Source organism: Rhinolophus sinicus, chromosome 3, assembly GCF_057876585.1.
Source record: "Rhinolophus sinicus isolate RSI-liver-muscle chromosome 3, RSI-T2T, whole genome shotgun sequence".
In the NCBI taxonomy this organism is placed as follows: Eukaryota; Metazoa; Chordata; class Mammalia; order Chiroptera; family Rhinolophidae; genus Rhinolophus; species Rhinolophus sinicus.
In genome coordinates this window covers 68,725,485-68,739,668 of record NC_142503.1, presented here as the reverse complement: position 1 = coordinate 68,739,668, position 14,184 = coordinate 68,725,485, and the positions used below count along the sequence as shown (strand labels likewise).

Below are 14,184 nucleotides of genomic sequence, written 5' to 3'. Positions count from 1 at the left end.
ACATTGTCAAGCCTTTTTTTTACCATTGCCATTTCATGTCATTCAATGAATTTATTGCCTTCCTCAAGTCTTTTTCTAAAATTCATCAAATTTATCCAAAGTGAAGGTGTTAGAAGCTCCTTGTTTAATATAAATTGATAATTAAAGTTTTTTTCTATCTTTAGCCTTAAAATGGATGCTTATTAATATAGAAACCCTTTTAGAGTAACATAAAAAATCCAACTCTACCATCTCAAATACCTTTTCTCTTTTACCTGCATCAGGATCTTTTCCTTTTCCCTGACAACTAACACCTAGTGTTGTCATCATTAAGAATGAATCATCTTCAGTGCATCTAATGCATATTTTCAGATGCCTGCTTTCCGTAACTTCTCTTTGATCAAAAGATAAATGGTTTAAAATTCCAGCTTCCAAGTGGCATCAGTAAATATTTAATGACCTAGTTTAACATGGAAAGGAGGCTCCTTGGTTCTTTCCTAACAAAACGTATGATAAGGGGCTTTATCTTTCATTGTTTTAGGCAAACCCTTTTTGAGACAGTTCATAGTGCTTTGAAATTTTTACTTAGTGCTATAAAATATACTTATTTCAAAGAGGCTCAGTATTTTGAAAATTACTTAAAAGTTGACATTCTGTTTCGTAAAGTGCTGCATATTATTATTCTCATTTGTTAGACTAAACAAGTGGAAAACATTGAATACATGGGCAGAAAAAAAGTCATGGTTCTGAGTGATTAATGTGCACCACCAAATGCAGAACCCATGTATTTGCCCAAGTTTGAACACAGGACAAAGGACACTTGAAGAAATATAATGTCATAATCATTATATTTTTCTTTATTAAGATGAGTCTGATGAAGTAATATATACTTTTGTAGCAACTGTAACATGTAGAGGCATGATGCTTAAGGTCTTGAATAAGAAGGAAGAGAGGAAGCATGAAAAAATAAGCACATGTTCTGGACTTTATCCAAATCAATCAGTTCTAAAATGATAAAACGCAATAGTTTGTTATAATTGTTCATGATAGGAAAATAAATGTGCAATTCATTCTCAAAGGTAACTGTCACCTATAACTATGCCTTGTCCCAATCAAATCTTTTAAAATAGTGAAATTTATGGAATCATACCCAATGTGTGTGTCTTCTGTCCTTCCTTCACCAGTGAATACACATCTTGCTGCCAATATGTCACCAAAACTAACATCTACTGGGTGTTCCACAGGGTAGAAAGCCTGCCAAGAAGACAAACAAACATTCATTAAAATTACCAATAAAACCCAGAACCACATGCTTCAATAAATGTGAGGCTTGGAGCACCCTGGGTAAAAAGGAGGAAGACACACACCCCACTACCACCATGTTTAGAAATATCAAGAGAACTGATAAGGAGACCATCAAGTTGGTAGTTGTAAAAAACGAGGTTATACACAGCTTAGATGTAGTGAAGGTAGATTTAGAGATGTTTAGATTCTAAAGACATTCACAAGGTTTCTATGGGGTTTTTTAAAATTACTACCTGATTATTATTATTTTTTCTCTCAAAATTAAACTATGTTCTACACACCTGTGGCAGCTGAGGGCTCTGGCGTCCAATCAATGTCCACTGTTCATTTCTTACTCTGTATCCACTTACTACCTGACCTGTAATGAACATAAATTATAGTCATATCATATAATAAGTTATTAGAAAAAGAAAAGGTATTATTTACCTTCTTATTTCAAAACAAAATCTGGATATTTTCAGAACCCAAAATGCTAGGTATTTTAATGAAAACGATATGATAAAAAACATACAGAATTTCAAATGATGGACCAAAATCCCTTTCATTAAAACAGATTTAATGTTAAACAATTTACATTTTACACTTGTAGCATTAGCGAGCACAATGGTAAATATTTATAATTTAACACGTAGTTTAAAGTTCTTACCTAAATGATGAGTGTGAACTCTATACGCAAAGACATGCATTGGATACTTTTTATAATGACATGAAATGTCAGAATTCACCACTGTGAGAAATGAAAATACAGAAAAAAAGTCACTATTCAATTGGAAAATAACATTATCCTTGTCTAAAAGTCTGTATAGGGTATTCACAAGCTGCTAGGCATGGGGTTTTCTTATGAAGTAAACATGCATCCACATACTCAGCACTTACTACCTGCCAATCACTTTACTAGGATGAGTTAAGGTTTCCTTACCCTCACATTTTGTTTCATTCATAAACAAAATAACTATGGACAAATCAAAACACCCTCTCAGTGAAAACATTGACTAAATTTGCTACATTTATTGTGAAATTTAGGGAATTGAAAACGCTTAAAAATTTGCTTTTAGTTTTAAAACAGAAGGATTTTTGAAAAATTGTTTGCAAACACCTAAGATAACTAGATTCACAGCTCCTGTTGAGAAGGGACCCTTTCATTTCATATGTTTTTTCAACCTAACACTACTAACACATAGTAGCTATTCCATAAATATATCTTTTATAATAAACGAATGAATAGTTACAATGAGACCATACTTGTCACTAACTTTAAAAGATTTCCAGTAAAAAAGCAAATGAAAAGTATTTAATATGGCAATTTCATCAGAGATCAGATACAATGACAAATAATATCATACTTATTCCAATAGTTTTTTTAAGGTTAGGAAAATTAGCTATTATTATCCCCATTTCACAAATGGGGAAATAAACTCAATATACCTAAGTTCAAAGACTGAGTCGTTAGATTTGCTAGCTTCTTGACTGTGAACCTGATATTCTCTGCTGTAGTTTATGACACAGTACATTATGAAGTTTGTCTCTGGCATCTAAAGAATAGATGATTGATTTGTAAAATACTTAAGATTTTTTCTTTAATTTATATAACCCACCACCTACCCATGGGCCTCAATTCTTAGCATCTTAATAAAAGAATGAAAAATAATAAACTACTGGCTTGGAATAATAAAAGAAAATCTATTTTAAATCCAAGGATAATAAAGAAGTGGTTTATTTTTCAGGGACTCAAAAACATTGGTCATTTCAAAAGTTTATAAAAAATATACTGTAAATTTCTATAGATTAGGTAATGAGGTAATGGTAAATACTACAAGATCACTACTCACCCTTCTCTCCTGCTGGTATGACAGTGTCAACAGACATCATAAGGTACATGCCAGCAATTAAAGGCTGCCTGCAGAAAACAGTAATGTTTATCAAAGTCAAAACTATTGCCTTGGAAAAATAAGATACACGTCAATACATTAGTCTACAAAATACAATTCATGTGAAAATAATCACACACAAAAAAATTGGAGGTTTTATATATATATGTATTTCTTTTTCTTAAAAATAATTTATTTTGGGAAGCAAATAGCTAAACACACATTGAATGTAGAAGGCAGTAACTAAATGGCTCCTGTGACAGTTAAGTGTACGTGTGGACTTGGCTATGCTATGGTGTCCAGCTGTTTGGTCAAACAGTAGTATAGATGCTGCTGTGAAGGTGTTATTTAGATGTGATTAATATTAAAATCAATGACTTTGAGTAAAGCAGATCAGTGTCCATAAGGTGGGTGGGTCTCTTACAAGAAAAGACTGAGGGTCCCCTAAAGAGGAAGGAATTCTGCCTCTAGACTGCCTTTGGACTCAAGACTGCATTATAGATGCCTGCCAGAATTTCCAGCCTGCCAGCCTGTCTTTCAGATTTCAGACTTGCCAGCCCCCATGATCACGTGAGCCACTTCCTTAAAGTAAATCTCTCAATCTCGGAATCACGCTCTCCCTCCCTCTCTCACTCCCTCTCTCTGATACACATGTATATGTATAAACAGTCTATGGTTCATTTTCTCTGGAGAACCCTAATACAGCTTCCAATGATTTCGAGCTCTGCCATTCATGCTCTTGTCAAATCCTCTTCTTTTGACTGTAGGTTGGATCTAGTAAATAGACCTCATAATTCGTTATTTCTAACAAACAGAATAAAGCAAAAGGGATTTCACTTTTTTTCTACAGGAGTCTCCTAGGATTCATGTCCTCCACCCAGAACCACTAATTGGGTTTTATTGTTTAGGTTATTGTACTTATTACATACATATGTAATTCTTCACTGACAATGTTTTAAAAGTTGATGACATATAATATTTATTAACTTCTGAGATTAGGCTATAAAAAACACTCTGGCTTCCATCTTGCAGGACCCCTCTTGCTTTCTCCCTTGCTGGCTGTGACAGACTCCAGCTGCCTTGTTTAGAGCCTTTCAAATAGCAAGGAAAAGAGGAAGTCCTCCAGCCCACAGCCAGGGAGGAACTGAATCCGGCCAATAGCCATGTGAGTGATCTGGGAAGTGGCTCTCCCCTGGTCACACACCCAGATGACTGACACACTGGCCAAGAGTGAGACCACCATCCACAGCTCCCAGCTAAGCTGTGCCCAGAGCCCCACAGGCGACAATCAGTATTTGCTGTTTTAAGCCACTAAATTCAGGTTAATTTGTTACACAACAATAGATAACTAATACAACCGACTTCCCTGTTTTCAGTTCTCAAAGATCTTAAAGCTGTCACTCAGCTAAGAAAACTGGAAGTACTTACGGCAGGCGTGTGAGGTGTAAGGACACACCAGAACAATCCTTGTGATTATCTGAAAACACATACACACACAGAAAACACACATCTTAAATATGAAAACATAAAAAATGGATTTCAAAATAATAAACACTAAATGATTGTAACTCAATAACTAAAAAACCTATATGTTTCCATTGTGTGATGCTTTATATTTTACAGAGTACTTTCATATTCATGAATTCATTTAAGCTACAATGTATCACAACCACAACAACAAAACTATCATTTCAAGCACTTTGTGGTTATTTTCTTGACTCATCAAACTGACCAGTTATGTTTTCCTGCAGATGTACTAGATACTAGTCATCCTCTCACAGAAGGAAGTTGTTGCTACTCTCTATGCATTTTCCATATTGTTGAAACATTCAGAAAAATTGATGAACTACTGAACTACTGAATGATTTGTTTTGTGGGGCTCCAAACAGCTAGCTTTTTTATTTTCCAAAAACCAAAGGAGCCCATTATTTAGGCTTTTAAGGTAATAATATTTTTAGACTCTGTAATGTCTCAAATTTATGTATAGAAATCACCTCATTTGGTTTCTAAGCCTCGCTCATTCCCACCTTTGGGATAGAAACCTGATACTCATTTTTTTTTTTTTTAACATCCTAACATCAGTGGAAAGCCTCTGAGTATCTCTATCTTTGCCAAGGACACTTCAGAGACCTCTTACAAACCCTCTCTTCGGTCTTCCTTTGGCTTCCCCAAATAGGTATAAGGTAAAAATTTTAATTATTCAAATTCTTATCTCTGCTGAACTTGCTTATTTCTCACTACAAGACCATGAATAGTACATACTTACTCATTCCTTTTATTTCTGTGTATGTTAAAGACTTTCTACTTCACATGTTATTCTCAGTAATAATTAGAATACTTTATAACTCAATTTTGAGTTGATTTTAATAGCAATAACTATTGCATGTATGTGTTAGATTGATAGATTTATACTAGAAATTAAGAAGTGAAGTGTGCTAACAAATAACAGCAGATGGAATAGTTTTCTTGAGGAAATTTCTTTTCTTTTAGCTGTAATTCTCATGAGAGAAGCAAAGGTAACCTCATCTACAAATGTATAACAGATAACTAACAAGACACGCATTTTATTTACAATACAGTTTAGAAAACATAACAAATCATATTTAACACTTTGGTAATAAAACACACAGGAGATTTATCTGTACAGTACAGTATTGAGTTTGTTCTTAATAAAGATAGTACAGAAATTGAAAATTCAATAATACAGATTTTATATTTAATCAGGTGGGATTTTACTTGTTTGTTTGTTTTTGTCATTTTACAAAGGCATCTCTAATACCCTAAATCAATTTCAGTGAGATGCTATTTTCATAATAATTTCAGTGAGGTCTTTTTTTTTTCAATTTCAAATGAGTTTTAAAGAGATGGAGAGAAAATAATAATAATAATAAATATACAGTTTTATCTTATTTTGTCTATACTTTTAAATAGAGAAAGGATAATTGAATATGGTTTTTCAATTTATTTATTTATTTATTTATTTTTTGAGAGCAAGTTTTCCTAAATATACTTCATGAGATATAGTAAATATGCGTGGTCTTTCAAAATGACTTCACCAAGAATTATGTAAATATCTCCACTGATCAAAAGAGAATGGTGGAAAGTACCATTCATTCATACCAAATGATTTCTAAAGTCCAGAGACTCACCTAATTAGCCTAGGTGATTTCAGAAAACATTTCCCATCTGTATAAAAAACATCATACCTATGTAATAGGTTATTTTGAGAAATAGTAATCATCCATTCATTCAATTAACATTAATTGAGCAATTGTGATATTGAGGCACTGTTTTATATGGTGTGGATACAGTGAAAAACAATATACTCAAGTTCCCTGCTTTCATGGTGCTTATGCTCTAATGGGAGTGGAGACATAGGGAAATGAGGTAGGAGGGATAGGGAAAAACAAAACACCAAATATATAAACAAGATACTGTCACACAGTGAACTCAACAGGGTAAGTGATAGTAGCTGTTTAATCTACTGTGGTCCAGAAGGACAGAGTTGACCACGAGGTTGGAGATTGTCCACGCCATGAGGAGAGTGTTAAAAGTCTAGGTTTTATTCTCTATCTGTAAAGAAGCCATTGGAAGATTTTAAGCTATGGAGCAAGAGCCAAGGATCCTGTAATGTGTTCACCTAGCACAGTACCTGGCTTTTGTGGGGCTCCAAAAACCAAAGGAGCCCATTAGTAAATGGCACTTACCAATTACTTACTAATTACTGAATGTCAGGTTTTACGATTTTTTATTTTAAGTAACAATACAGGAGTTTTTTCCTCATACAACGTCTACCCAAGCAAAAGGGTCAAAGTGCAATGAGAAGTGTCTCTTGGTTTTACATTGCATCTTTGCATTGAAAAAATCAAGTTAATCACAGTTTGATATCCACATTGGCTGATATTCTTTACCATGACTCAAAAAAAAAAAAAATTAAGTGGGAGAAATCAACAAATAAATTAACACATTTCAGGAACTACTAAAGAAGATTATCATCAAAGCTGCAATGTGCCACCAAATTAAAAGCTGCAGGAATGTTACTAATAGTCACATGCCAGCTATTGCCATTAACAGTGCATCTTCTGGTTAGATAATGTTCTTTAGTAGAATTGTCTACATTGAGAGCTTTTTATTAATATTCAAAAAAAGCACAAAAATAAATTTTAATTTGAAGATATTTTATAACCAGCTTATCAAAGTTTTCTCCAAATTAAATAATAGCCATTACTATATAATTGTTGTCTATTTGCTTCCCTCTAGAGTTTTAAAAGTGAGTCATAGTCTCAGCACTTACTCCACTGCAAAGACATAGTACCAGGTTTTCTTTTACTCTCACATGTTTATCAACTAGATGCCATATCCTATAAGGAAGTCAAGGTCATCACACAATAACAAAAGAGCTAAAACCTCAATTAGTAACATGAGATGATCAACGCATTCTGGAAAAAAAATATACTGAACTTCTGGCTTACATATTATACAACATAATGACTTTAGGGAAAGTTGAATTTTAGAGACTCTAAGTTTTGTCTTATACAACGTAAACCTTATATGGGTAGAGGGTTGGTGAATATAAAGTTCCAAAGTGAAAATCTTGCCTGTTTTACAAAAAGCTTCAGAAATCAAAATATACAGAAGGAAAATTAGTGAAGAGATAGACTTTGAAAACCGCACTAGCGTTTCTAAGTCATGGCTTTGGGAATTTGTTTACGTCAAATTTATCTGGTCAATTTGATCCAGTGAATCAGCAAGAAATGAGGTATTTTTAAAAACCATGCTGTGTTTGGGTGCATCTGTGTATGAGCATATAGATATTATGGTTTAAATTATGGATAACACTTCAGATTATCATCATTATTTAACCATGGGGTGATTGAATTACAAATCTATGTGACTTTAAGAAATTCTGTTATTTAGTAATGGATAAATACACATTTTAACAATGATATTTTAGTTGAACAAAATTCTAGAAGTTACCTCAGTAAATACTTATAAAGCATATTTATTTACATTTTAGATATTATTAAGAGCCAGTTCTTCTTCACATGTTCATTCTTTTAAAATAAAATTTTACTATTGTAAATGATTGTTATCTTTTCCAGTACAACTTTCTACTGTTTAAACTGAAGGGCCCCATGGGCCTGCACATACAGAAGTCCCAGTGAGAAGTCCCAGTGGGAGTAACTTGAACTCCCTCAAACAAGGTGGTCTAGAGATCTGAAGGGCTCCTGAATACGTAGCTATTCCAATAGCAAGTGGCAGCTTTGGAGAGAAACAGATTTTAGCCTAGTGTTTTTTGTGAAGATTATGACCTTCTAACTCCAACCTGATCCTTGCTGCATTGATGCATTATTATTTTCATAACGTCCACCGGATCTTACTTCTGGTGAACTCAGAAACTTCAGCTAGTTTTGCATAATTTACTGATGATTTTCAGGGTTCTCTGACTTTGCCTGCCCTTCATTGTAATGCAGTGCTTTAGCCACAAGATATGAAGCCTCATAAGAATGAATTCATTTCCATTCGCTAGGCTGTATATGAAATCTGTCTCTGACATGCATCATCATAAAAATGAATGACACTTAAAAGGTCTATTATCATAAAGAAATACATCAGTGCTTCTGCTAATATTTTACCACATAAGATGAAAAAATGAAATCAGAACTGAGATAGTTTAGAAATATACAGAAAATGAACTCAGAATATCAAAATCACATGCTGGCTGAAAAAGCTGGTCAGAAAGACTGATTATGTGACTAGAATGAAAGTAAACAGGAGACAGGAGAGGAAACAGATGGAAAAGTTAACACAGGGCAGAAGACCACAGAAACTGAATGCCATAGCTTTAAAAAGATGGGAACAGTAATGATTCAAATAACTAAAATGGCCTGAAATTATAAGATTGAATTTTGTCAGAATGAAAGGTAGACTAGGAAGTGGACTATTCCTTTGATTTATATTTCAATATAAATATTGTACATATGTAAGATTTGTTGGGTGGAGAGTTTAGAATTAATTTGTAGATTTTAATCCCACACAGTCACTTCACCATAGGGCCTCATAAGAGCATCATCAATTTTGAACTAGGTGCTCACTGAGTTCCTTTGTCTAAAATGAGTAGGATGTAGAAGGTCATTTGTTTAATACTTGATAGAATTGTACTTGTGATCACCATTGATACTATGAAGAAACTCCAGTCTATAAGATAAATAATCTATGTAAAGAATGGAGCACTCTTTACATAGAAAGAATCCAATAAATTGGAGCATAGAAAAAATCCAATCAATTTTAGTTATTATTATCGTTCTTTTTATTGGTAGATTCCAAAGAATTTCATCACATGAATATTTTACTTTTAGTAAATATATTTCAGTCATAGGTCTGAATTTTCTTTAACTTAAGAAACTGAAGCCCATCAAATGTGTCCAACTAATAACACAGGAATAGAAGAAAGGGGGAAAGGAATGTGGGAATATTAAATGAGTAAAAAGATAGTTAAAAAAAGATATCAGAATTGAAATGGTATGTTAAAGATATTGCAGGGCCGGCCCAGTGGCTCAGACGGTTAGAGCTCCATGCTCCTAACTCCGAAGGCTGCCGGTTCGATTCCCACATGGGCCAGTGGGCTCTCAACCACAAGGTTGCCAGTTCAATTCCTCAAGTCCCGCAAGGGATGGTGGGCTCTGCCCCCTGCAACTAATATTGAACATGGCACCTTGAGCTGAGCTGCCTCCCGGATGGCTCAGTTGTTGGTTGGAGCATGGGCTCTCAACCACAAGGTTGCCAGTTCAGTTCCTCAACTCCGGCAAGGGATGGTGGGCTGCGCCCCCTGCAACTAGCAACGGCAACTGGACCTGGAGCTGAGCTGCGCCCTCCACAACTAAGACTGAAAGGACAACAACTTGACTTGGAAAAAAGTCCTGGAAGTACACACTGTTCCCCAATGAAGTCCTGTTCCCCTTCCCCAATAAAATCTTTAAAAAAAAGAAAAAAGATATTGCACAACATAGATATTCTCAAAATGGAAACAGAAATGTTGATTCAGAAGGGTCTGAACGAGGAAGATACAGAACAGAGTGATCAGTGAAATAAAGACATTTAAAGAGCAATAAACACTAGGGTTTGGCTAAATTGACATTCTTGGATTAGAGACGATAGGATGTGAAGTTGCTAATGTGTTGTTTCAAGCTCCTACCATGACTTTTAGTAATAAAGTTCGCCTTGGACAGACCCAATACAATGTGCCTCTTTCTGAGTCTTGAGCTAGGAGAAGGCAGTTCAACACGATCCAATGTTTGCAGAAAAGAGTGAGCCATTTTTATTTTTATATTGATAATGCAATTGTTGCTTTAATCTATATTTATTCTCTTATCCTGTATAACTGTCATCAGGCAAAATTCCTGACAGCTCTTCTTTCCCGGTAGCTTCATTTATCTTATTTTAGTTTTCTTATTACAAAATAAAATCATTCTTTCCTTCACTGTATTGGCTATAGGTTCATTCTCTCTCCAAGGTACACTGATGAATACTTGACTTCTAGCTATTAACGTTCTGTATTTACAGAGATTTGAACTCAAGAAATCCCCATTAAACGGAGCTTTCATGATTGCTGCTCTCTTTCAGTAAACCATAATTTTAGCCTAGTGGATTTTAAGATATGGAGATGAAACTTCATTCGCTGGATATGTATCAGATGAAACTGGAAGGTACATTTGATTATATGTCATTATATTCCATTATAATGTCATGTGTATGTACTAGAAGCTTTTGTAATGGTGAAGACATCAACTGTGGAAAAGTTAAAAGAATAATTTTTAAAAAGAAATGTAAAATAACACTGGTGTTTGAGTCGTAAGATTTCTGAAGGGTAGTCTGATAATGAAAGAAACGTGTATTTCCAGACACTGGATGAGACTTGAAAATAGCATTCAATCAGAATCTAATCTTGAACAAGATGAAAACAGGATGACCGCTCCACAAGGGTCTCAGCTTGCCTTTTTGAGAAATTGCTCTTCTCTGCTTAGTCAGAGATGTATAACCACAGCAAAGTATTTTATCAAATATACAGACTCAGAATTTCAGATTGAAAGAGACCCTAGTGATAATGGAATTCAACTCTTATAGTTTATAGAAAGGAAAAAAGAGGTTACAGAGATTGTGTTGGCCAAAGTAATTCACCTAACTGGTGACACACCAGGGTATAAAAACTAAGTCTCCAATGTTAATATGTAGTCAACATTATTTACTTAAAAAGAAAAAAAAGACTTTTATTTCTTAGAGACTTCCAAGGCATTTTATCTATGAAATATTAAGCAGGAATGGATAAGTAACCAGCAGTACTAAGGGCATCCATTTAAGCAGGAAGGTCATTTTTCTTAATGGGAGATGAATGCATGGAATATGAGGTTATCCATTCCATATTATTTAGATTGCTTTTGTAATAATAGCTTGTAGTTCCTGCTTGGATTCATAGCTAAGTAGTACAGAAAGTATGTGGAATAATGCATGATAATAATCTATTACATCTTAGGTCCTTAGAAGTCCATTGGTGTCTCCTACTCTTTCCCTCTAGAGATAGCCCTCTACACTTCATGAGCTCATCTTGTCCTAGTTGTTTCCTGCTTCAATAAAAGGATAGGTTAACCATCGATCCTGAGGGAACCAAAGGATGGTTATAAACTACATTCCACTAATGAGAAAAGTCCTTCAGAAAGACAGTCGTAGAGTGGATTTCAAATCACTATTCTCTCCTAGGAAGGTAAAGTGTAAAGCATACCCATTATCTACTATCCCAACCACAGTTTTGGATAATGGATCCTTTCCTTATGGAAGTACTGAGAAAGCATGCCTGGAACCATTGCCAAGTCTTATGAAAAACAAAGAACATGTTTAATAATAAAAACTTGCTCTACAAAATTTGTAAGCAAATAGTTCTAAACGGTATCATAACCTTCCACCCTTTCAGTGTCCTGAACATAATTTAAAGGGCACTTTCTCCCTGTCTTGAACAAACACAAACAAATCAAAGACATCACAGTACACAGCAATAATTTTGCAATAATATATGTACACAGATATCGTAATAACCATTTGACTATTAAGCTGGCTTGGTATTTACCTTATGGTTCTTTGTTCTAAATTAACAACAATAAATTAATGGGACAGATGATGTTTCACTAAGATTAAATCATGGCTCCCAAGGCGCCCAAGAATAGATTACTTGGGGAGTCATTTCTAAAGTAAGGGAAAATTTCATATAATCAAAATGACTTGGAAAATCCCTTAGGAGAATAGAGTGTGAGTTCTCTTAATAGATCCAACAAAGCCAATTTTCTTAGTGTTGGAACAGATTACTGTCAGTTGTGTTGGCTGGACCATGTTGTTAAAAAAAAAAAAAAAAAAGAAAAGAAAAAGTTATTTCTATCCAGTTGGACTGAGTTATTACATTAAAAAGTTATTTCTTTTGAAACCCTGCAGCAGCAGAGAGATGGACACAAGTGCAAGAGGCAAACAGGAAACCGCAGAGGGAACAGCTGAGCGTGTTCATGTGTTCGCTCTGGGCATAGGAACATTAAATGGAACCTGGTTGTAATGAAGGAAAGACACAGCTCCTTTATTGTCTTGTTTTTTTTGGTACCACCTGGATTATACATGCAAGTTCTAAAGTCACTTGACTATACTCAGTAAAAAGATGATCCTCCAAGTTAACCAAAAAATGCATATGTTAACGTATTTTTATTGAGTTTCTTCAAACCTAAATCCAAGTCATGGAATATCTCCTAGAGAATTCATGGATCCCTGAAAGCATGTTCTCAGCATATCAGGACTCTTCGGTTACAGATACATTGATATAAAATAATCTCCACTCAAAAAAGCACTAAGACCTTAAGCTGTCACAGCAAATGTGTATCTGCTTAGCAAATGTAGCTGAAATAGGGGCACTGTTAACACAAGACACAAACAGCACAGGTTTCCTGGAGGCTGTTGAAAGCTGACTTAGCAGACAAGCTTCAGCGCTGAATAAACCAGCACTATGGAAAGAAAAAATCTTCAAAAAAGAATTCCTTTTGAAGCTGTCACTGCAGCGGGTTAGCCTCTTTTGATTTTGTATTCACTGCTATGGGACTAGAAATTACTAGCTTCCATTTGTCCTGTGGCAAGGAAGAGAAAATGCATTTACCCATCCTGCAAGAAGACAACTTTCACAAATGATGGTCTGTGCTGTTCCCGAAAGAGATCAAATGGAAGGCAGGCAGGCTCACCAACCTGTTTTTATAATCGCTCTGTGTGTGTAGGATGTTATGGCATGACTAATGTCAGAGCACTTTCCTGTTTCCATCTTTTATGAATGCAAAAAAGCCAACAACAACAAAAAACCCTACAGCAAAGCTTATGATTTGTACTATCTTTTTCTCTCAGAATTATGAACCTGCTTCAGAATCACACTTCTAAGGAAGTAAAATTAAAAGACAAAACCATGGGTAAAACCGTGGGTAAAACACCATGAAAACCGTGTGTTTTTTTCAAAACATCACACTGAGTTTTTAAATTATTGATAGGTTTTTGAACTTTTTGTTGAACTATAATATATAGAAAAGCGCACAAATCAGAAGGTGCAGCTTCAGGAATTTAAAAAAAACTAACACACCTTTGTAAGCAGCACCCAGATCAAGCAGCAAAGGCCTTCCACTTTTGTTCCCTTCCTGCGACATAAAATCTTTATGTTTACATACAGACCATATTTAAAGATTTGTATTTCTGAAGGAGTTGTCTTTGGGTTAAAACCAGGCACATTTAACGTGCTTGTCCACTAGCTTCACCAGCTTTGGTTAGACAATTTTTATTATACCTGGTTATTAACAAATGTGGTTTTTTTTTAATTTCCCCTTTCTTTCAATGAAAAGTCCTATTGACCACTTTTTCACTTCCATATCTCTGTTTTTAATATCATTAAAAAAATGATAACCTCAATTTTCTTTTGCATTCTTCCTGTTATGGTCTGTTCTCCCCACTGAGAGCAGAATGTACCTAT

At 34.7% G+C, this 14,184-nt stretch overlaps 1 protein-coding gene across 41 annotated transcripts in view; it reads right to left on the bottom strand.

Moving 5' to 3' along the window:
• PAM (peptidylglycine alpha-amidating monooxygenase) overlaps positions 1 to 14,184 on the bottom strand; it is a 261,122-nt gene that overhangs the window by 62,822 nt on the left and 184,116 nt on the right. For all 41 annotated transcript variants that reach the window (XM_074328644.2, XM_074328647.2, XM_074328650.2 and 38 more), the window contains 5 exons: positions 4,581 to 4,629; positions 3,114 to 3,181; positions 1,931 to 2,011; positions 1,566 to 1,642; positions 1,130 to 1,233 (listed from right to left, as the gene is read on the bottom strand). In XM_074328644.2, the coding sequence (XP_074184745.1) occupies positions 1,130 to 1,233; positions 1,566 to 1,642; positions 1,931 to 2,011; positions 3,114 to 3,181; positions 4,581 to 4,629 (379 nt within the window). The remainder of the gene's footprint in view (positions 1 to 1,129; positions 1,234 to 1,565; positions 1,643 to 1,930; positions 2,012 to 3,113; positions 3,182 to 4,580; positions 4,630 to 14,184) is intronic.